The sequence below is a fragment of the Corythoichthys intestinalis genome, chromosome 8 (genome assembly GCF_030265065.1).
Source record: "Corythoichthys intestinalis isolate RoL2023-P3 chromosome 8, ASM3026506v1, whole genome shotgun sequence".
Taxonomy (NCBI): domain Eukaryota; kingdom Metazoa; phylum Chordata; class Actinopteri; order Syngnathiformes; family Syngnathidae; genus Corythoichthys; species Corythoichthys intestinalis.
In genome coordinates this window covers 55,898,335-55,920,922 of record NC_080402.1, presented here as the reverse complement: position 1 = coordinate 55,920,922, position 22,588 = coordinate 55,898,335, and the positions used below count along the sequence as shown (strand labels likewise).

Here is a 22,588-nt window from a genome sequence, read left to right as displayed (position 1 = left end):
GAAAAACAAACATTGCCCACATTATGGCATGTGCCCCTATGAAACAACACAAGGTCCACACCTATTACTGCCATTGTCCGGGTATTGCTCAAATGTATATATATCTAGGGAATGGAAAGTAAACTCGGCCGTTACTGTTTTGTTATGGTCAGTCTTATCAGGATTTGCAGATCCTGTGCAACCTGTTCTCTTGTATAGAAAAGGGTAAGTATATAGTTACTCACCTGAAGTCTGTTTCAGTCTTAAAGCGGAAGTTCAGGATTTTTGACATTAGGTGTAATCTCCAAGTTAGCAGGGGTTTAGTTAGTTGGGGGAGTTGATTTCAACAAATTCCGTTTCGTTTGCAAGTTATTTGTTAGTTTAAGGGCTAAGCTAGCACCAGTCAATGGCACCATAATAGCATGCCAATAAAAAAAAAGATACAGATCTACAAACAGATCCAATATAGTCAAATAAATTAAAAACACATTGTTTCAAAACACCCATGTGGCCAAAACAATGTCACACCAAACTGCTGTAATTCATTTCATTCTGCAGGACCATTTTTTTCAGATGCGTAATACGACCTCAATAAAGAGGAGTGCTTCGGCCACTTATGCTCACGCTGCATTAGAGGAAGGTCAAAGGTTGGGCGATCAATTAGTGGAGGCGTACTAATGATATTTTTCCAGATCATAGGTTGGAAACTCTTGACTTCCCACCTTCCTCGAATGCAGCATCAGTCTGCTGAGTTAACTGACGGCCGGCAACATGGCGAAATGTGCATTTAGAGGCTGTGGAAACATACAGAAGAAACGGGCAAAAGAAGGTTTCCACAAATTCCCTATGAAGAACAAGGAAAAATATAAACTGGTCACTTGCTGCTGGCTACGACATAAAAAATCAGCGGTGAAAAAAAACGATGTGATATCACTCCGCCCATTTCCTCTGCAGAGCTTCTGGATTACAAATGTTGCTGTTCATGCTGCAATTATTAACATGCAGTGGTAAGTTTTAATGATGTTATTCTGAAAACATAGCCAACACTATTGATTGCATGGGTCATTGATGATTTTCATGTGTGCATATGTTGTTATTTATTGGCATGTGATCATGGTGCCATTGACTTGCGCTAGCTTAGCCACTCCGGAGCCCTGAAACTAACAAATAACTTGCAAACGAAACAGAACTTGTTGAACTCAACTCCACTAACTAACTAAACCCCTGCTAACTTGAAGATTAAGCCTAATGTAAAAAATCCTGAACTTTAGCGCATTTACAATTACTGTATGAGATGTACGTACTATGTGCCAGATAAATTTGTGTGTGTACAGTAAAATATAAAGTATAGAGCAGGGGTCCTCAAATACAGATCTTGAAGGTCCGCAATTATTTTTTTCATACAAGCATGGGTCCATTTATTGATGTCGGCTAAGTACAAGGCAGGTCAAAGGTGTTAAAGGTGGTTTTCTTTTGACTAAACAAAAATGTACATTCTGATTAAATAAAAATAAAACGTTTTGACTTAAAATAAAAATAAATAAAAAAAACATATGAAAGTACAATGTTTGCACATGTACACGAAATAATTGACAATATCTGTCATTAAGGTCCAAACAATAACTATTGACAGTACATTTTGTAACTGTAAAACACTGCTGGACAAAAAAGAAAACATGTGCAAGTAGTACTGTACATGTTCACTTGCTCAGAATATAAATGGCAAAATCTGTCATTAAGGTGCAAACATAACAATTATTGACAGTAACTTTAACTGTAAAAGACAGCTCAATGAGAGAAATGGCATTTGGGGGTCACAAAGCTGTTTACTCACGTCATCAGCCAGTACTTCAGTGGGTCTTGTGGTTGATCAATCTGAGAGTGAGATTTGTTTGATTTTTGTTGTCATTTCCTCCTTTTCTTTCCCATTAAACATTGCTGTCATTACACTATTACACTGTCATAGAGCTGGGCGGTAAACCGAAAATTTACCGTCACCGAAATTCTTCACGATGACCGACGTAATTTTGACCATGTCGGTAAATTTGGTAAATTAATAAAACAAGAAAATAGGCTTTTCATCCCGCTTTGACTCTGTGTTGTTCGTCTATGTTCATTCCCCTTTAAGAAACCAGTCAATGTACTTACGTAGGGAGTCACGTGATCATCAGGAAGCCAATCAAACAGAAGCCCGGTAAGCTAACGCTAGCAGCTAACGCTACAAGCAAAACGTGATGGAGTGTGGCTTAAGGGAGGTTCGCCAAACTTTCACCCGACATTTAGTAGACTCTTGGTGGCATCCTGACGGGCTTTCACCCGCTGTCCTCCCTTGTTCTCACGATTTCCGGAGATGGTGCTTTCAGTGCTTTCTACTGGTAGCCAGGCCACAGTCTAACGTTAGCGGCTAACGTTAGCGGCCGCTAGCGGCTAACGCTACAAATGAACGTGATGGAGTCGGATAGCGGCTCTAACCTTGTCGAAATGGCTGAACTTAATGAGTGGATTGGGTACGGACTGCATCTAGGAATTACTATGTCGCGTTATTTTGTATCTGACTGTGTGTGATTTCTCTGATAGCTTTTTTGATGGTAAAGCATTCAGCATAAAGCACAATCCAACGGTGAAACTTATAATATGGCCGAGAAATGGCCCCAGCTATTTTTCTGTATGTGCTTAATTCTGTGTCATTATTGCTATCATAAAATCTTAAGTGTTTCATTTGCAGAAGATCAATATAGCTTTAATGTATGTCTGTCTGTCTGTTTGGGGGTTCATGTATGCGTGCATATTTTTAAAAAATGCACTGGGGGGAACCTGCAACCATAAAGTAAACACTTGTATTGAATAATTATGTCACAGCAGCCATTAACAATAAATTGTCTTTTTGAAGTGTACTGTTCAAGCTGCAAGTCATTTGTGTTACAATGACATGTTTGCACAGGCATATTGATTTTGACAATGTTCATTGTTCAAGCCATACACGCTGTTATCAGCTCATATGCTATACCATGTTATATGCTCATACTTGAATTCTTATTGTTTACAATACATTTTAATAAACTTAATGTTTAGACTGCATGTACAATTGTTAAATATATCAAATTGAATGCTGGTAACTAAATCAAGAAACTGTTAATCTGTATTTCATGCATTGATTCAGATTTTCAAATTATATAACAGTCCGCTTGGGCGACTTTATCGTCATTTATCGTTATCGAGGTAAATCTGCTCAATTTATCGTGATACGTGTTTAAGGCCATATCGCCCACCCCTACACTGTCATACACTATTTTATTTTTTTCTCAATCAGAAAACTGCTTCTTATGTTTGGCCAACACCCAGACACTCTGAGTGAGCACTTTGTTGCAATCTGTTGTTTTGTCATAGATTGAACAATAACCTTGCTTGACTCTTGATATGGATGCGTCAACCTATTCATTTCGCCTTCTCAATTCTGATTTAGGAGGAAACGTCTTCAAAAGAGCTGTGCTCTTTAAAATAAAGGCGTTTCACATTTTCACTTTTTATCAGATCAACTGTCTTTAAGCATATTAAACACATGCGTTTGGTACTTGCAGTCGGTATCAGATCAACTGTCTTTAAGCATATTATGCACATGCGTTTGGTACTTGCAGTCGGTAAAATGGACGCATATTTGTCATTCCATTCCTCATTGAAACGGCGATTTTAGTTGTCCACTTTTATTTCTCTTGGTCAACTTTGAGCATGCCATTTTGTTAGATTCATTCTTCTACTGGTGGCATGTGTGTTGTTAGTGAACGTTGCTTAACGTTGTGATCTTGAACATTGCCCACATGCAGCGAGAGTGCCGGGGTAACACGGGGAAATAAATATAAATCAAGTTTGCTCACAGTATGACTAACGTTCTTTAATGAAAAATAAAGTACACGACAGCATATACAAACAGATTGCAAAGTGCCGGGTGCTACTCGTGTTTGAGGTTGCTGACACTGCTGCGGTCCGTCCATGCTAGCTAGTAGTATGCACGCGCTCTCAGCCAAACAGCGCATCCACGCAGGCTCTCTCAGCCAATCAGCGCACCGTTGTCATAGAGATGATGACAGAAGTGAGAACATGGAAGATATTTGACTAAAAATGAAACACAATTTAGCGATAGAATAGTAGCGCATAGTGATAGGCGATTCATACAAATGATATATGTTGAAATGTTGTTGTTGTTTTTCTCATTTTTACGTGCGTCCGGGCGTGGACTGCGGTCTGCTAATTGAGGACCTCGGGTAAAGAGTGTTAGAGATTGACCGCTATAGGTTTTTCTGGACTGATACCGATAAGGATGGGAATTGATAAGATTTTTCGATTCCGATTCCATTATCGATATTGCCTAATGATTCGATTCTTTATCGATTCTAATTTAGGGGGAAAAGAACAAACATTTTGATTAGCATCTACCGGTAGTTTGTTTCGTCAGAAGTCACAACCTTACAAACTCACAATGAGGTCAAAAGAGGCCCAAAGCCTCGATGTTAACCGTGGCAATATGTAACTGTAGCATATAGGCAAGAATGTGTAACATTTAACTGAAACATTTTTCTAACAGAAATAAAAAATCCTTCTTTTTAAAAGGACATATGAGCTGATAGCACTCAAAAATAATATTTAAAAAAGATAAATACTGTCAAATACAACAGAACAGTGCGTAGTGCAAATGTGCAAAATTAACAATTCTTTTGCAGAAAAATAAGCATGTCTGCTTTTTCAGGTAGGATATGTGATCTTTCTGGACTTACGGTGTCTCCAGCAATGGAGAACACCCTCTCAGATGGGGCGGAGAATGCCTGTAGAAAGTGTTCAGCTAGTACAGATAGCAGGGGCAGAGTATCTCTTTTGTTGTCCCAAATATTAACAAGTTTATAATTAGGTTGGTGTAATTACATGAGGATGGTTGGATCTCATACAATATAAGAGGAATTTTAGCACAATGCTCCGTTAACTTGGATTAGTTAACTTCCTAGACATAGTTGGGCCTTTTTGATACCGAGTAGAATGAATGTGGTTTGGGACCAATGGGACCATCCTATCTTGAATTACGGGCGAAAATACGCTGATTGGCTGTAGTCGTCAGGTGCATTTCGGGATGTCATTTGGAATATCCACTTACGTTAGTAGTAGCAACACAAATATACCACCATCAGATGCGGCGGTATATATACTTTTGTGTCAAATCAGTAGTCAGATTGGCCCTACGACCCACCAAATTCAAATTATTCCGACAAAAAAACACTGATTGGTGGACTACCGACCAAAATGAGTATTAAAATTGCTAATGAAATCGTTTAGGATTATTTTAGATGCATATATGTTATATTTTTCTTATAGAGTATTTGACGAGGAATACGATAGACCCATTATAATAGACTTTTTTTGGAAAAATCCCCATTTCTATAAGTAGTCTCATGAAAATTTACCTGGCCTGTGAAAATCAATTCAAATGCACTCGGCAATGGCTCTCAAGATTATACTTGGTGAGTGATCAGTCATTGAATAATTACGTAGTCTTACTTCCTGAATCGTTTGTGTGTAATACCGTATTGGCCCGAATATAAGACGGCCCTGATTATAAGACAACCCCCTCTTTTTCAAGACTCAAGTTTGAAAAAGGACTTTTTGAACACCAAATTAATTTTTATACAGAAAATAATTGTACATCTGAAAAAAATGATTATAACAATATATTTGAGAGAGAAAAAGCATGTTATTTTGCCTCATTCAAATCTTAATATCAAACTTTAAATATGTAAACTAAAGTGCAATCACATTCGGAAATGAATGGCTTCTGGTTTTTGAAATAAACCAATTTATTGTGATAAAACAACAAAATTGCAATAACTGCAATAACCATAAAAATGAAGTCAAACTGTAAGTGTAGTCTTGAAACAAATCTGAATAAGGAAAAATATTGCAAAAAAAAATAATGCAAACTGGTTAAACTTGAGAGTAGCTGAGATCTGTCATGACAGAACATTACTCCTCAAGTTTGGGCATTTGCTTCAATGATATCTGGCGCCATCTAGCGTCTTGAATGGGTATAATGTCTGGACCGCGAATATAAGACAACCCCCCTTTTTTTCAGTCTTATTTCAATGCAAAAAACACCGTCTTATATTCGGGCCGATACGGTATGTGTAAATTACGTGTTGTAATTTGTGCTGTTTGGAATCTATAAGATAATCGTCTGACGAACTGTCAAATATTTCCATGGAATTGAAACGCACGGAACCGGGTCTCGATTCCCATCCTTAGATACCGATTATTAGTAGGTAGAGGGGCCGATTAAGCCTGTATATGCAATAATATATAATAATAATATGCAATAATTCCATTTATCGCATGATAAATAAAAATGAAGGCGGTAATTTTTCTGCTGTGATTTATCGCCTCGCTGGCACGTGCGTGTGCACGTGCGGCAGACTTGCTGTTAAAAGTTCGGATTCCTTGTTACCAACTGCGCAAAATGCATCTTCGTCCCAGGTCCGGTCTTCTGTCAAAATTTGCTTCCTTATAAAATTTTGCTCCCAAAGGTTTTGTGGTGCTGAAAAGCCCTCTTTTATATTCAGTTGGACTCAATGTTATCCAAAGGTCCTAACTAAACCAGATACATCATAAACATACATGTGCAACACGATAATGGCGTAAATCAATACTTAACGACATGGCGAAGTCGTTAACAATGAGAGCGCGGGGTGCAGTTGCTGTGTGCAGCTAACATGGTAGGATGTGTCTGAGAACTTTTGTACATGTCTTTACATGATCAAACTTACGTAAATATTCCTTTCTTTTAAGAAAGTTTGTAATGTTTACTTTGGATTAGCTGCATTCGCGGCCATTTTCAATGCAAGGTAGAAATTTTTGATGGTTTGCAAAATTTGTCAGAACACTGGCAAAAACTAGCGCCAGAGCCATTCGTTTCCATTATATCCTATTGTTCAACGTTTACCGGCTGCGTCAGTGCTCCGGAGTGACTGCGGACCATCTCCGGCGCGCCGGTGTTGTTGACGTGTGGGCGTTCCCGTCAGGAGTGACATTTCACGCGGGGCGGCTATTTTTTCGGCACAACGCCGGATATTTACAAGGAAGTCCGCCAAATCATTGTTACCGACTTGGCTGCTACGAACAACCTCGCTTTAACAACGAACAGCTGAATGAATATTGAGTGGCAAATTAAGAGCGCTGTGCTTCAAACTCATCCTGTTTATGAAAGTCGATTGTCATATGCTGGTGTTGTGTAGTAATGAGCAGACGTGATTTCAGCGGCGTTTGCTAACTTTTTTAATGCGCGCACACACTAGTGTTGTATCGGTCGTGAACGATTCGTTCTTTTTGAACAAATTGTTTGGGTGAACGAGACCGAACTAATCACCATCTGCACTGATCCGTTCTTTGAAGTTGAGGCTTGTCAACCGCGTGGGAGGGCGTTGAGCAAGCGGCAGCGTCTTCTGACATCGCACACGATCAATCAGAAGCCAGCCTCATCGCGGGCAGGGGAGGGAGCGGAAACAGAATCAGGGCGTCTGTCACTCACTTCCACGTGTGGCCAATAAGCAGCTAGCGGGCACGCAGGGGGCAAGACTGAGTTATGTCACTTCCCGTTCACTTACTCGGTCCTCCGACTCCTTACCGAGCTTGTTACGAGTCAAAAAATGAAAGGAAATGACTTTGTCACATATTTTTTAAGGTGGATCATATGCTGCTCAAACGGAAAAAACCTAAGCGAGCATGTGTTGAGGTCTTGTTTCTTTTCCCTTAATCTACATTCCATCAACTACTTTCTGTAATTTGATCACATCCTCATAATTGCAGTGGCCTAATATTTGGTGCCATGTGTGAATATCATAACATGCATTGCACTTGTCAGGCTCACCATTTGTATGCAAAAAGTACAGCTTGCCATACACATGAATATTGAATTTCGTACCGTCTTTGGTTATCAGTGCGTCTTTACCTTCTTTGAAAAGTACCGTGGCTCCACTCGATGTTGCTGCTTTCACCGAAAAGATGTCTTGTGGGTACGATGGTATGAAGAGTGCGTTTCTGAGTGTTGCCTTGCGCTGCTGTCCTCTGTTGTCAATCAGGTAGCACTCTGCATCTCCTCTTTTTAGTGCGACTCCACTGCACCGAGTACCATCTACCAACTCAACGCTGTGGTTCTCTGGTTTTAACGTCTCCTTGAAGCTTTTGAACTTGGTCACGTCAGTGATGATATGAGATGTCGCTCCCGTGTCCACCATCAGGCCTCGTTCCCGAATGCTGTGTGTATCCTGCCGCTTGGTGTCAGGCTGTTCATCTCTCACCTTGAAGGCAAACTCAGGATCTCCATGTTCAGCGATTTTTCTCGCTCCGCCCGGTTTCTCCTTGCGTCTGCAAGTGGTGTCTTTGTGCGTGTCCGTTTTGCACCGACTACACCATGTCTTTTGTCGACATGATTTTGCACGGTGGCCTTTGAGCCCACATTTGAAGCACACCAACTCTGTGTAGTCTTTGATCCGGTCACGAGCATTTGCCTTTGTGGCTTGCTTTGAAGCTCTTGCTTGAGTCTTCATCACTCTGTCGCTTGATTCTGCTGCATTTAACTTTTCCGTTTCTTCAAAACTTCGGAGTTTGGTTTTGAATTCTGCAAATGTCATGTTCTCATCGGTATGCGCCACATGAATTGTAAATGGCTTGTAATCTTCTGGCAGACCATTGCGATAAGTAGACCATCTCCCATTGTCTCACCTGCATTTCGCAATGCTGTGATGGCGGTCTCAGCTCTTATTATGTAGTCCACTATGCTTTCTTCGTTTCCCTTTTGAAGAGATGTTAGCATGGTGTACAAATATATAATCCTGGGTTTTCCCTTCCCAGCATAATATTCTCTTAATATTTTCAGAGCTTTTCTTCCGTCATTTGGCGCACCTCTCATTATTAACGAGAGGCTTTTATCATCAAGAAGTTTTATCATTTCAGCATACTCGTCCGCATTTTTCATTTCATCATTTTCTCTCTCGGCTTCAGTGGTTGGTCCTACCAGCACTGTGGTCTTTAGCCCGATTAGATGAAAATGTCCCAACATTTTAGTTTCCCAGAGTTCATATTTAGCTTCATCTCCGTCAAATGCCAGTCGAGGCAACCTACTTGTTCCTCGTGGATCCATGTTGCTTGTTAGCTTTTTCCACTAATCAGCAGTCCGTGAGCACGCTGTCCTTCGCGACCTTCTACACGGTGGAAACTGACTTTACCTTCGAATGACTCTTGGGCCCATAACCTGTTGAGGTGGTTGCAGCTCATCGTTGCATTCGTAGGAAGAATTAAGTTGTCTTTTGGCCAAAACTTGGCGTGTTTAATTTCCATTGACATGCGGATACATCCTCTGTCATTGCTGTCTTCACAGGCAATCCCACAAAATCAAAGTAATCAAAGTCAAACACAAAGAAGTAATAAAAGTAGCACTTTAGACAATTAAGTCCCATCCTGCCATCTTGTGGCGAAAAGACAATATGTCAATAATAACAAGCAATAGGAACATTATTCCAACATCAACTGAGGACACATTTATGAGTACAAAACATTTCTCGCACCATTTCTCTCAACAGCATGGTTTAGTGTACTACTTTTCTTAACAGACTCAGGACTACATATGACGACATACTATCAAATTTACAGTAGTTTAAAACACTTTCGCGGGTAGCTACGAGGTAAGCAAAAGCTGAGCTGTGGTCGCGTGATGGCAGTGCAGGGGAGAGAGAACTGTCATTGTATGGAGGCTTCATGGCAGCAATATTTACCTCATATGTGCACTGAAAAAAAGAATATTTAGTATGATCACCATAATACTGATTTGCAATGAAACTGTACTGTATATACATGTCCATTTTTTCCGAGTGTTTTATTTATTTTTTTCCTGTCAGAGCGTGTCGGGTGTGGTTCGTTTGACAAATTATGTCTGTCCATCCATTCATCCATCATGTGCTACTCAAGCGCCCAAAAAACATAACGCACGCGGGTACGGGAGATGTCGCAATATGTCTACATTTTTCTTAACAGACTAATGAGAGTAGAAAGGCGACATCGTAAAGAGCAAACAATTATTTCTCGTCAGCATTTGACGATCTGAGATGAGGGGACGACAGGGGAGCTGGCCGGATTATTGGATTATTTTATTTATTAATACCAGTGATTTGCAATGAAACTGTCTAATATCAAAATGTAGTATTGTTTTCATTTAAGAGCAACACATTTGACGACTAGCTATTTACACTTTAGTTTTAACAAGTTACCAAAAATAATAGTGATGAGCATAAAAACAAAAACACAACAGCGTGAGGTAATGTGTTGGTCGTTTCATATTCAGAAATTAAACTTTCGATCTATTTTTATTTTCGTGACAGCAAGCATGCCGCATTGGCTGGTAGCAGCAGCATTGTATATGTGATCAAGATCATGCTAAAGAAAGTCCGTGCGCCCCTGACCCCAAACCCCCACTCCCCCCACAAAAGGAAAATGTTTTAACCGTGTCCTAAATCGAAATGCAAGCACGAGCCATGACTTTGATCCCATGTAAATACGACAGACGACGCGGAAGTTCTCCCTCGCTTTTGCAGCAGCGGGAGGGAGACGAGGCTGGGAAAGCAGAATGATATGGTCTGTCACTCATTTCTGAAACTACGACGAGCGGTCAATGAGGAGCCTGTGTGCAAGAGAGGGAGGGACCAAGCAATGTCACTTCCCGTTCAGTTATAGACCCTACTCACCAACGTCACAGAATGACGTGTGGCTGTATCCGGCCGCCATATTGTCCGTCTTTGTTTATCCGTATTCTCAATGGTTTCAATTTCTCGTGCAATTTATAGTTCAATTCATGGAAGCCTCGGTGCTTTCAGACGCTGTAAACTCATTGGATACGTTGCATAAAAGGCGTTATGTGGAAAAGCTTCAGTCCATCCATTCGCCAGATCCATATTTGATGCCTAAATCGATATTTTTCGACCCGCTGTCTTCGCGTTCTCTGCCTGACATCTGCTACCCTGATATCTACAACTATCTTGTCCACACCAAATCAGCCTATTCTCACGAAAGTTTGAAAAACTTTAAGAGCAGCACTCTAAGCAACATTACCCCGCGTGACCCTTCTAATTTTCTAAAATGGCGACAATCAATTAAAAAAAAGTTGACTGCGATGGCCGACGCTTCAAGGATAGGTGGATATTGGACTATTTCTTCAATAAAACACGCAACTGTGTCTGCCTCATTTGCAAAGAGACAGTCGCTGTTTTCAAAGATTTCGATGTGGCGCGATAATGATAGTACCGAACAAGACACGCTGACATGTACGACAACATTACAGGGAAGATACGCAGCGACAAATTATAGCAACTTGAAGCTAGTTTAATTTCACAGCAGCAGTATTTCGCAAGAGCCCGAGTGTCGAAAGAGAACGCCACAAAGACGAGACTGTTGAAATTATGAATTAAAAAAAAAAATAAAACAAATGTGACACACAGAAGGGCTTGCTAAAATTTGTTTAAATATATTGTTCTATGTAAATCAGCCAAGGTAGCCCCCCGCATTTTTACCAGACCAAATCTGGCCCCCTTTGCAAAAGGTTTGGACACACCTGTTTAACTGATGAGCCGTAGACGAGGCCAGCTTCTCTCACTTGGTACCAGCTAAATATTATATAAGATGTAATGATGGTGGAAGAAATAAGCATCTTGAATTTGAAACTGTATGTTGTCGGCGATTAGCCTCGCAATCTTAATTGTGGTTGTCAGCCCAAAACCCTCTAAATATATATTAAATGCATCTTACCAGATATAAAATGACTACTACATAATCTGTGGTAATCGTTTGGAGCCCAGTTTTTTCGTCGAATTGCAGCAGTCCATCTCGCTCTCCTCTCCGGTTCTCTCGGAATATGGTAGGAGTTCAAGTCTCTCTGTCTATCTTCTCTGTTATTGCAACCAACCGCCACACACGCCTTCACCATTTTCATTATTAATGTTAACGAGCAGAAAAACATGCCATAATAGGAGGAATTTACGTAGCAGTAATGCGTCAACACGACGAGTTGACGGACAATATGGCGCGGAGGCGTGGTTGTGACGTCATGTGAGTAGGGTCTATACTGCGAAGCGGTCTTTGGTGATTCGTTCGGCAACGTCACTTCCCGTTCACTAACCGAACGATTCATTTGGGCGGGGAGGGGGATGAGGGGGGCGAACAATTCGTTGAACGATTTGTTTGAACGAGTCTTTTTACTGAACGAACTGGAATGGATTCGTTTCCTCAAGTGAACGACAGATCCCGTCACTAGCACACACTAGATATCATGAAATAACAAACTAGATGTGCTACGTCCCATGCCATTGGCTACGTGAGCCCAGAGTGATTATGAGACACGTAGTCCATATACTACATCGATGAATTCTAAACTGTCATGACTGAGTGGAAGTTAAGAAGGCCAAATCAATCCATACCAGTGACTATAGATAATGTTGCAAATATTGTTAATTCAGTACGTGACACAGATGGATTTGGACCACAAATAGGATGTCTTGCTCATGTTGTAAACCTAGCTGCTAAGAGGGCTGTAGCAATCAAGAGTGCCCCACCTCACTTTGCAAACAGTAAAGATTGTTCTCAGCACTTTTTTACAATTTTTTTTCAGATCAGTAATAAGTAAGCACATAAATATTATGCACTAAAATACATGTTTATATGATGGCAATTTAATTTTTGCTCGTTAGCAAAAAAAAAACCAAAAAAACCCAAAAAATTTATATATACATATTTTTTTCAGAGCATTAAATGGATTGAATCGGATGGAAATCGTGTCCCCCGTATCCAAAATCGTAACAAACCGTGACTTACCGTGACTGTATCGTAGCATCCCTATGGAACACCATTGCAGAAGCTATGACGGGAGAAGTTTTCATTTGCCTAAATGCTTAAGTTATAAAGTGCAATTGTATTTTTTTTCTTGAAAAACACATTTTATTTGTTTTGTGTTTCTGTGCGGTATTAATATTGTCTTTTACTTAAGAGGCATGGCCTATTGTTTTTAATTGTGATTTCTTGAAAAGTATTTTTGAATTTAAGAGTAAAAACTTATCGTGTCTAAATGGGTGTACTTGATCTATTAATATATACTATATTCACACTGTGTTATTGTAAATTGGTTTAGAAAAAATGGGGGGCGAAATAATATCGTATATCGCAACAATTTATTAGATAAATTATCGCACTCTAAAATTTGTTATCGCGACAGGCTTAGGGTCGATAACCAGTTTTTGAGCCGATATTCATTTGCAGTAAAAGTGTATATATGAAAGAAAAAACGTTTTGAAATCAAATAATGCAAACACTGAGCTTCATTGAAATGCCTAAAGCATGTTTATTGAATCATACAAATAGAAAATGATAGCTAATAATTGGGGGTGGCGTCGTTCAGTGGTAGTCATTCCCCAACCCAGAGGTAGTGGGTTCGATTCTTTGTCCCGATGACCTCGTCTAAGTATCCCTGAGCAAGATACTAAACCCCATGTTGCTCCTGGTGCTGCGTCACCGGTAGATCGATGAGGATATAGCGTGAAGTGCTTTGAGGGCCTTAAAAAGGAGGAAAGGCGCAATACAAGTGCAACTCCATTTACCATTACCCTTTAACCAATCAGAGGACAGGGTGAATACTAGTGCAGGAGACAGCAGGCAGGAGATAGAGGCGCAGCTGTATCTGAGCTGAAGTAACCCAGTTTTCAAATAGATTTTTTTCATATTGGCCTGTCCAATACCAACATACATCAAATATTGGCGTATACATTCAGCTCGTCCAATAATCGGTCTATCTCTAGTGTACAGTTGAATATATAGTATATACTTTAGTCCCTCCAGGAATCAGGAGTGAAAAAGTGTTGATTACACAGTAGGGCTGGGCGATATGGCCTAAAGTACGTTTCACGGTAAATTGAGCAGATTAACCTCGATGGCGATAAATAATGATAAATTCGCCCAAGCTGACTGTATATAATTTGAAAATCTGAGTCAATGCATGAAATACAGATGAGCCGTTTCTCGTTGATTTATTTACCAGCTTTCAACTTAACATATTTAACAATTTTACATGCAGTCCAAACATTAAGTATATACAAATGTATTGTATTGATCTTCTGCCAATGAAACATTTAAGATTTTATGATGGCAGTAATGACATAGAATTAACCAAGCCATCGCAGAAAAATAGCTGTGGCCATTAAACGGTCATATAAGTTTCACTGTTGGATTGTACTTTATGCTGAATGCTTTACCATCACAAAAGCTATCAGAGAACAACACGGAGTCAAAGCGGGATGAAAAGACTGTATTTTCTTGTTTTATTAATTTACCAAATTTACCAACATGGTCAAAATTACGTCTGTCATCGTGAAGAATTTCGGTAACGGTAAATTTTCGGTTTAGCGCCCTGCTCTATTAGACGGAGAACCATCTTGAAGTCTGCGGAGAATAATAATTGTAAAGTTGTCCGATTATGACTTTTTAACCGATATCCCGATATTGTCTAATGGCCAAATTACACCAGATGCGTGTGGGGTGCGGATCCACCAACATATAGTGACGGAGCCAATCAGTTTCCATTCTATCATATTGTATCGTCGTGCCGAAGCCCGCCGAATGGTTTGGGCTATTTTCTAATTTTGCAGGAGACGCATCCGTCAAAATGAGTAGAACCAGGCCTGGGGTCAACAGTCCATGTGCTTATTCACAGTGTAAACACAGCGAACATGGTCTATGAATGATTCATTATGAAGGTGAAAAGTCACAAAGGGATTTACGACACAGCAGATCGTTTTTATAAGGACAACTTTAAAAAGGAATCTGCATGGAACGCCATAGCAGAAGCTATGAGGATGGAGAGTGATGCTAGTTCTGTAATTTAAAATTGTAATTAAATAGTAGAGAACGGGTTGTTGACGTGGTCGGGGTGTCACAAACTACTGTTAACTATAGGAAGCTTGTTTTAAATTTTAACTTTTTAACTAAACTTGGATACATTTATGTTTCTACTGTATGTGTATAATCTAGCTGAGAAAACAACAACAAAGAAGAGTAGTTAAACAGTATAGTACTGGAAACTAGTGCTGCAAAGATTAATCGATAAACTTCAGTAATCGATTAGAAAAAAAAAGATTCGAATTAAATTTTGCTGCTTCGAGTATTCGTTCCGTTAAAGTGGGGTAGTAATGGTTTATTTTGAAAGTGTTTGCATTTAGTTTTATTGATTTGGGTGTATACCCTGCCCTCTTGTCTGCCTCATTTCACATGGGTGAATCCAACTGCTCCCTGTTAAGACCAACACTAGCTTTCGTTTGAGCTCATGTTTTTTTTTTAATGCATTCGTAATTTAGTTTTTAGGTATATTTAGCTGTCTTTTGTGGGAATACATGTCTGAATGGTAAATGTTGTTTTGTTATTTAGCTGTCTTTTGTGGGAATACATGTCTGAACCATTTTTTAAAGAGCATTGTAAAATAGAACGTTAGCATTTAATTGCATTTAGGCTAGTGGACTTTTGCTATGCAAGTTCGCCAGTTTTCTTTTGTTGTACGTAGATCCTCATTTTTCTTTTTATGCTGTTTGCGGGTGAGCTCAGGTATTTTAATTTTTCATGTTCCTTATCCGATTACTCGATTATTCGAACTAACTAGTTCATTGATTAATGGACTACTAAAATAATCGATAGCTGCAGCCCTACTGGAAACAAAATTCGAGCAAACCTTATTGAATTAGTAAATGTATTAAGAGAATTTATTTCTTTATTGGGAGAGAATTTATTTCTTAATAAGATACTTACCCATGGTAAAAGCAAAAAAATTTGGGGAAAAAACGTTCAGTCAAATCAAGTCCACCTTTCTCTCTCTGCTTCTGTATTGAGTACATACTCCATGTGTTTGTCGTTGTTTTAATGCCACATTATCGTGCGCAATCATGCGACAGCTCAGGACGGTGACAGAGCTGCCAGACCGCGGTTGTGCGCAGCTGTATGTTTTGTCCTAGTTTTGACGTGCTGCGGAGCACGCAGTCAACAGAGAGCGGATCCGCTCCGCACAAGCATCCGGTGTAATAAAGTCCGATACTGATATCAAACCGATACCAATATACACTGCTGGCCAAAAGTATTGGCACTGGTTATTGGTCTGATAATGCTCAGTTTCTCCCAGAAAATGATGGCAATTACAAATGCTTGCTACAAATGGTAATAATATCTTCATTCATTGAGCTTGCAATGAAAAAACACAAAAAAGAATGGGAAATTTTTTTTAATCATTATTATTTTACACAACACTCCAAAAATGGGCCGGACAAAGTATTATAAGTAAAGGTAAATAATTAGCTCTCTGAAATTTTTCCACAGATAAGACAATACAACAAAAATACAGGGAGTTCTCAGTAGTGTTGTATCGGTCGCGAACGATTCGGTCTTTTTGAACGAATTGTTTGGGTGAACGAGACCGAACTAATCACCATCTGCACTGATTCGTTCTATGAAGTTAGGGCTTGTTCGCTGCGTGGGAGGGCGTTGAGCAAGCGGCAGCGTCTTCTGACATCACACACGACCAATCAGACGCCAGCCTCATCGCGGGCAGGGGAGGGAGCGGAAACAGAATCAGGGCGTATGTCACTCACTTCCACGTGTAGCCAATAAGCAGCCGGCGTGCACGCAAGGGGGCAAGACTGAGTTATGTCACTTCCCGTTCAGTGACTCGGTCCTCCGGTTCCTGACCTAGCTTGCTGCTAACTTGACTTTCCAGTAATGCGGTGAACGAGTCAAAAAATGGAAGGAAATGACTTTGTCACATATTTGTTAATGTGGAGCCTATCAAATGCTGCTCAAACAGACAAAACACCACACAAATCTAGCGAGCATGGTTTAGTGTACTACTTTTCTCAACAGACTCGGGACTACCTATGACTGACAACATACTATCAAATTTACAGTAGTTAAAACACGGGTAGCTAAAAATAAATAAATAAATAAAAAAACACGGGTAGCTACAAGGCAAGCAAAAGTGAGCTGCGGTCGCATGACGGCACTCACGGCAGTGAAGGGGGCAGAGAACTGTCACTATATGGAGGCTTCATGGCAGCGATATTTACCTCATATGCGCACAGAAAAAATATTTAGTATTATCACCATAATACTGATTTGCAATGAAACTGTATATACATGTCAATTTTTTCCGACTGTTTTATTTATTTATTTATTTTTTGTGTCAGAGCGTGTCGGGTGTTGATTTGACAAATTATGTCCATCCGTCCATCATGTGCTACTCAAAAACAACGCACGCGGACACGGGAGATGTCGCAATATGTCTACATTTTTCTTAACAGACTAATGAGAGTAGAAAGGCAACATCGTAAAGAGCAAACAATTATTTCTCGTCAGCATTTGACAATCTGAGATGAGGGGGCGACAGGGGAGCTGACCGAATTATTTTATTTGTTAATACCAGTGCAAAAATTCAATACGATCATCTTAATACTGATTTGCAATTAAACTGTCAAATATCAAAATGTAGTATTGTTTTTATTTCAGAGCAGCACATTTGACAACTAGCTATTTACACTTCAGTTTTAACAATAGTGACCTAAAATAATAGTGATGAGCATAAAAACAAAAATACAACAGAGCGAGAGGTAAATATGATGTGTTGGTTGTTCCATATTTAGAAATTAATCTTTCAATTTATTTTTATTTTCGTGACAGCAAGCATGCTGCGTTGGCTGGTAGCATATGTGATCAAGATCATGCTAAAGAAAGTCCGTGCGCCCCCAACCCCAAACCCCCACTCCCCCCACAAAAGGAAAATGTTTAACCGTGTCCTAAATCGAAATGCAAGCACGAGCCATGACTTTGAGCCCATAGAACTAGGACAGACGACGCGGAAGTTCTCCCTCGCTTTTGCAGCAGCAGGAGGGAGACGAGGCTGTCTGTGAAAGCAGAATGATACCGCCTGTCACTCATTTCTGAAACTACGACGAGCGGTGCCTGTGTGCAAGACAGGGAGGGACCAAGCAATGTCACTTCCCGTTCAGATATACTGCGAAGCGGTCTTTGGTGATTCGTTCGGCAACGTCACTTCCCGTTCAGTAACCGAACGATTCGTTTGGGCGGGGAGGGAGATGAGGGGGGCGAACGATTTGTTTGAACGAATCTTTTTACTGAACGAACCGGAATGGATTCGTTTACTCATGTGAACGACAGATCCCGTCACTAGTTCTCAGGCTCAGCAGGACTTCTTGCAAAGTTGATTAAAAACTTAGATAATAGCTTCCTGAATTTTTTCACAATAAATAAAATAAAATTTCAACATGACTGAAATAATTTAAGGGGAGTGGGACGGGCGGCTGAGTAAAAATTCCACGCAACGGTCGCACTGCCCCAAGGTGAGCTAGCCTCCTTTAATGTATACATTGCACTACCCTACCACACAATCCCATCACGGTGCTGGGTAATGGCTACCAGTCGGGGACCTGGCAGCCACAGTAATAGGGTGGTAGGTGGGTCCCACAGTTTTTCTCTATGGCGTGGCCTCCCCTCTGCCTGGGCTGCTGGCGGAGTGGTCGGAGGTCGGGGTTCCGATCTCGCGTCGCCCCGCAGCGGCTCCTCGGCGTTCTCCTGCTTCGCCTTCCCCGCTCTTCTCTGCCTGGGTATCCGCCCTGCGCTCCGGCACGGGTCGCTGGCTGGACGCCAGTGTGTCGGCTGGGTGTCGCTTGCTCCAGTGGGGGGCCCTGCCCTGGGGTTAGTGGGCCGTTGGGGGTGCCGCGATGTGCCGTGCCAGCTGGGGCGCGCTCGGGTGGAGGTCCTCGGTGCCGGGATTGGCGATGGGGCGACGTAGGGTGGGTTGCCAGCGGACTCACACTAACATGGGATTTACACGATTACTGGGTTCTGGATCACAGGGCTGATTTGTGTGCGCTCCACTCCTCCCAGGCACTTGTCTTCTAGACCAACCCCCCCCCCTTTCCTGGTTAACGGGCATGGTGTCAGCCGGAAGTGTATCTAGCTCACGGTGGCACCGACATGTTCATGGCTGGTGTAGGCGTTCGGTGTGTTTCTTGTTATTGTTTATTTCTTCTTTCTCTCCTTCTTTTCTTCTGTTTCTCCATGGCCCCTTCCTGTTCGCTGCTTTGTCTAAATAAACTAGATATGTCGACTGATCACAATGGGAGATGTGTGATATGTCATACTCCAATGTAAAACATTAAAGCTGTTCAGATCAATCCGACACTCAGACTTCCATTCTCTATGTCAATCAGCTGAACAGGACAGGTTAAAAAAAACCAAAAAAAAAACCCTGCAATAATTTAACTTTGTTTTAACAAAAACAAAAAGTGCAGGAGTTCTCAGGCTTAGCATTATCTGTAGTAAATGAAAATAAAAACTTACCTCCAGAGATTTTATAAAGTAATTAAGTAAGTCTTATCAGAGGACGGGGTGAACACTTGTGCAGGAGAGAGAGGGGCGAATGCATCTGAGCTGAAATAAACCAGTTTTAAATGGATTTTTTCCATATCAGCCAGTCGGATTAAAGAAAAAGGCAGATACCGTTATACACCAAATTTCCAAATATCGGCGCTGATAATCAGCCCGGTTGATAATCGGTCTATCTCTAGTTTTAAGTGTGCTTCTGTTCCATGTCCACTTTCATCGTAGGCTCATACTTCGATTGTGGTCAATTTGCCCGCCATAGGTGAGGCTACTGCATTCAAAAAAAGCAATCTTTCCATAACAAGCAGAGCCCAATGGCGGGTGCTATTTTATCACGAATTCTATCAGCCAGGATGAAAAAAACTGCAGGTAAAATGAAATATTCTGCACTTCGCCCTGAATTCTGCAGATTTTTGATTTTGTCGGAAATCTGCAGTAAATACTGCTATCGTGCATTCCTGGCGGGGGACTAAATATATTACAATTTTCTTTATTTGAAATCAGCAGGCATTGTGCTGACTGACTAGAAAACAAATTTGGGAAGCTTACTGGGAATTCTGTTCTTTCCAGCCCATCTAGACATTACAGCAAATTTAGGGTTGCCGTGGATCATTGAAAAGTCTTGTAAGGCATTGAATTCATTATTTATTTATTTATTTTTTTTTAAAGGCCTTACTTGCCATTAAAATGTCTTAAATCCATTTTTCTAAGGTCTTAAAAATGTGAATAAATACATACAACTATACTGTATGTTGGTTTGAAATTTCATTTAATTATCTTTCATATTTTGTATATATATATATATATGACAGAAAACATTCAGGTGACTTGAAGTTCCACTCTGAGACCCCCAATTTGGCCAGATTTCAAAATTGTCCTATATGCATGTGTAATACATCATTGGAAAGCTTAAAATCTCAATTTTCTGGGGGTAGAAAATTTTGAACAGGAGGGCATTTAAAAAAATAAAAAAAATAAAAAAACATTTTAAACAGCAAAACCCTAACTGGAGGTGAGAGCAGAATTAAGACGCCATGATTTTAACAACATATTATCGCGTACTTACCTTGTTTCGATCCAAAAACTCCCTGTAGCATGTATCATCGAGTGTCAAGACACAGATGAGAATGGCCACAGCCGGATTTTGGGGGGATTTAATGGGTGAAACATGGTAATATAACAAGGGTTGCGATGCAGAAATCGCAGACATCAAGGAGTGGTCGAGATTTTCATATGTTTACCCTATTAAACGTTTTTGTTTTTTTTTAATTTTCTTTGTTCGGATCGATTATTTATCATCTAACCTATCGGGGAAACATTTTGCATAATAAATACCATTACTTAAGTACCTTCTTTTTATGGCTAGGTTGAAACAAAAGCGGTTGCGTGACATCTGTAAATGGGGGTTTCCAGGGTAAAACGGACAAATTAAAAATAGTTTGGGGACTTAATGTGCCATGAATCTTCTATGGCAGCATATAGACACTGTTCTATCAAACACAACAGTTCTTTCGGCTTAAAATACAGCAGTTTATTTTAAAGAGGGGTGCAAGAGCAGAAACTGCTTTTTCAGCCTTGTCTGTTTTCCGCCATATATCAATATTTTTATTTATTTAATATATATATATATATATATATATATATATATATATATATATATATATATTTTTTTTTTTTGAGAAGCACCTAAAAATGTTTGATAAATGGAAAAAAGGTAGACTAACTTTTGTAATGCAATCCATTCTTTATTTGGCAGATTTGGGGTATGTACCGTATAGTTTAATAATATAACACAATTTAAAAAATTATTATTATTTTTTTTTTTTAAATGGCTGTTAGGGAATTAAGTCCGGAAGAAAACAGAGCCTATAGTAAAAGATGTAACAGAGATAATTATAAATTATCCTACATCCAGAGACTTCTTTCAGCTGGCTCCGGCAAAAATATATTTTGTGATCGGGGTATATCGGGGTATAGTCTGCTTTTACCAAGTAGCGCATTTTTGCCTTGTCTGTCTGTATGCCACGCTGATTAAATTCCACAAGAACTGACGAATGTATATCTATTGTGTAGCCATATTGTGAGAGAAACCTTTGCCATTTTTTTTCTAGGAGCTTTACTACAAGAGGATGCAAAGCAGACAAAAGCTGAAAAGGGAAAGGATGGATGGTCTGAATCAGGTGTGTGATTCAAGAAATACAATATATCAAATAGTAGGGCTGGGTAATTATTAAAAATTTATTATTTATCCATTTTAGTTTTGATTCTCATGATTAAAATACCATGAAAATGGAAGAAAAATTATTGTTTGGTGGATGCAAGTTTTTGTGCTGCTAGTTGCAAGTTGTTTAATGACATCTTAGTTATTCTCAACGATAAAACTAAACACCCAACTAAAAGAATGAGACACACTCAATATTTGTTTATGAAAGATATCTTAGAAACCAGCTTGATCTTGACAGTCAATAAAAACCTCAATAGATGGCTAGCTAAAATTAGCATTAGAGATGATTTCCCTTCAAATAACGACTATCCACACCCCAATGCCGACACTTCAGATATATCGGTAAGGTACATGTTACTGTGTATTTGCTGTTTCTTATTTAGAATTGTATTTAAAGTAAAGATGGCTGATTGATCGGGTCCAATCACGTCATTTTCAAAGTACCGGAATCGGCAAAAAAATATCGGACATGCCTTTTTAATATATATATATATTTTTCATTTTAAATCGTTTTCTAATTGTATTTAACGTTACAGACTAAATGTCTTACACTCATCCAGAGAAGTTTTAGCTTAAAGTAGGGCTATCAAATTTTTTGCGTTAACGGCGATAATGAATTTTTTAATTTATCACGTTAAGTAATTAACGCATGCGCTGCACGACCCACTCACGCATTGTCGTGTTCAATCTATAAAGACGCCGTTTTACCTTTATATAGAGCTAAAAGGCAGCGTATAATGAGTAGAGAGAATTTTGACAGCCTTTGGAGCCATTTTTATGTCGCTAAAGCCTTACAATACCTCTCTCAGCAATTAAAAATAACGTGGGAGGCAATGTGGGGAAGAAAGGTAGTAGTTGATCATTTTCTTAACACCCTATGTTCTT

The 22,588-nt window shown here is 39.8% G+C and overlaps 2 protein-coding genes across 5 annotated transcripts in view; one reads left to right on the top strand and one right to left on the bottom strand.

Moving 5' to 3' along the window:
* The window catches only part of gne (glucosamine (UDP-N-acetyl)-2-epimerase/N-acetylmannosamine kinase), an 89,245-nt gene that overhangs the window by 12,867 nt on the left and 53,790 nt on the right, over positions 1-22,588 (top strand). For all 4 annotated transcript variants that reach the window (XM_057844325.1, XM_057844324.1, XM_057844323.1 and 1 more), the window contains exon 2: positions 21,591-21,659. In XM_057844325.1, the coding sequence (XP_057700308.1) occupies positions 21,609-21,659 (51 nt within the window). In that variant the 5' untranslated portion in view covers positions 21,591-21,608. The remainder of the gene's footprint in view (positions 1-21,590; positions 21,660-22,588) is intronic.
* Positions 1,248-9,383, bottom strand: LOC130920843 (uncharacterized). The gene is made up of 2 exons (XM_057844329.1): positions 7,961-9,383; positions 1,248-1,854 (listed from the first exon to the last, which is right to left on the bottom strand). Exons 1-2 carry the CDS (start codon positions 8,640-8,642, stop codon positions 1,850-1,852), a joined length of 687 nt encoding a protein of 228 aa, XP_057700312.1. The 5' UTR covers positions 8,643-9,383; the 3' UTR covers positions 1,248-1,849.

Coding starts and splice junctions, on each gene's coding strand:
- LOC130920843 (XM_057844329.1), bottom strand. CDS start 8,642: ATGACATTTGCAGAATTCAAAACCAAACTCCGAAGTTTTGAAGAAACG.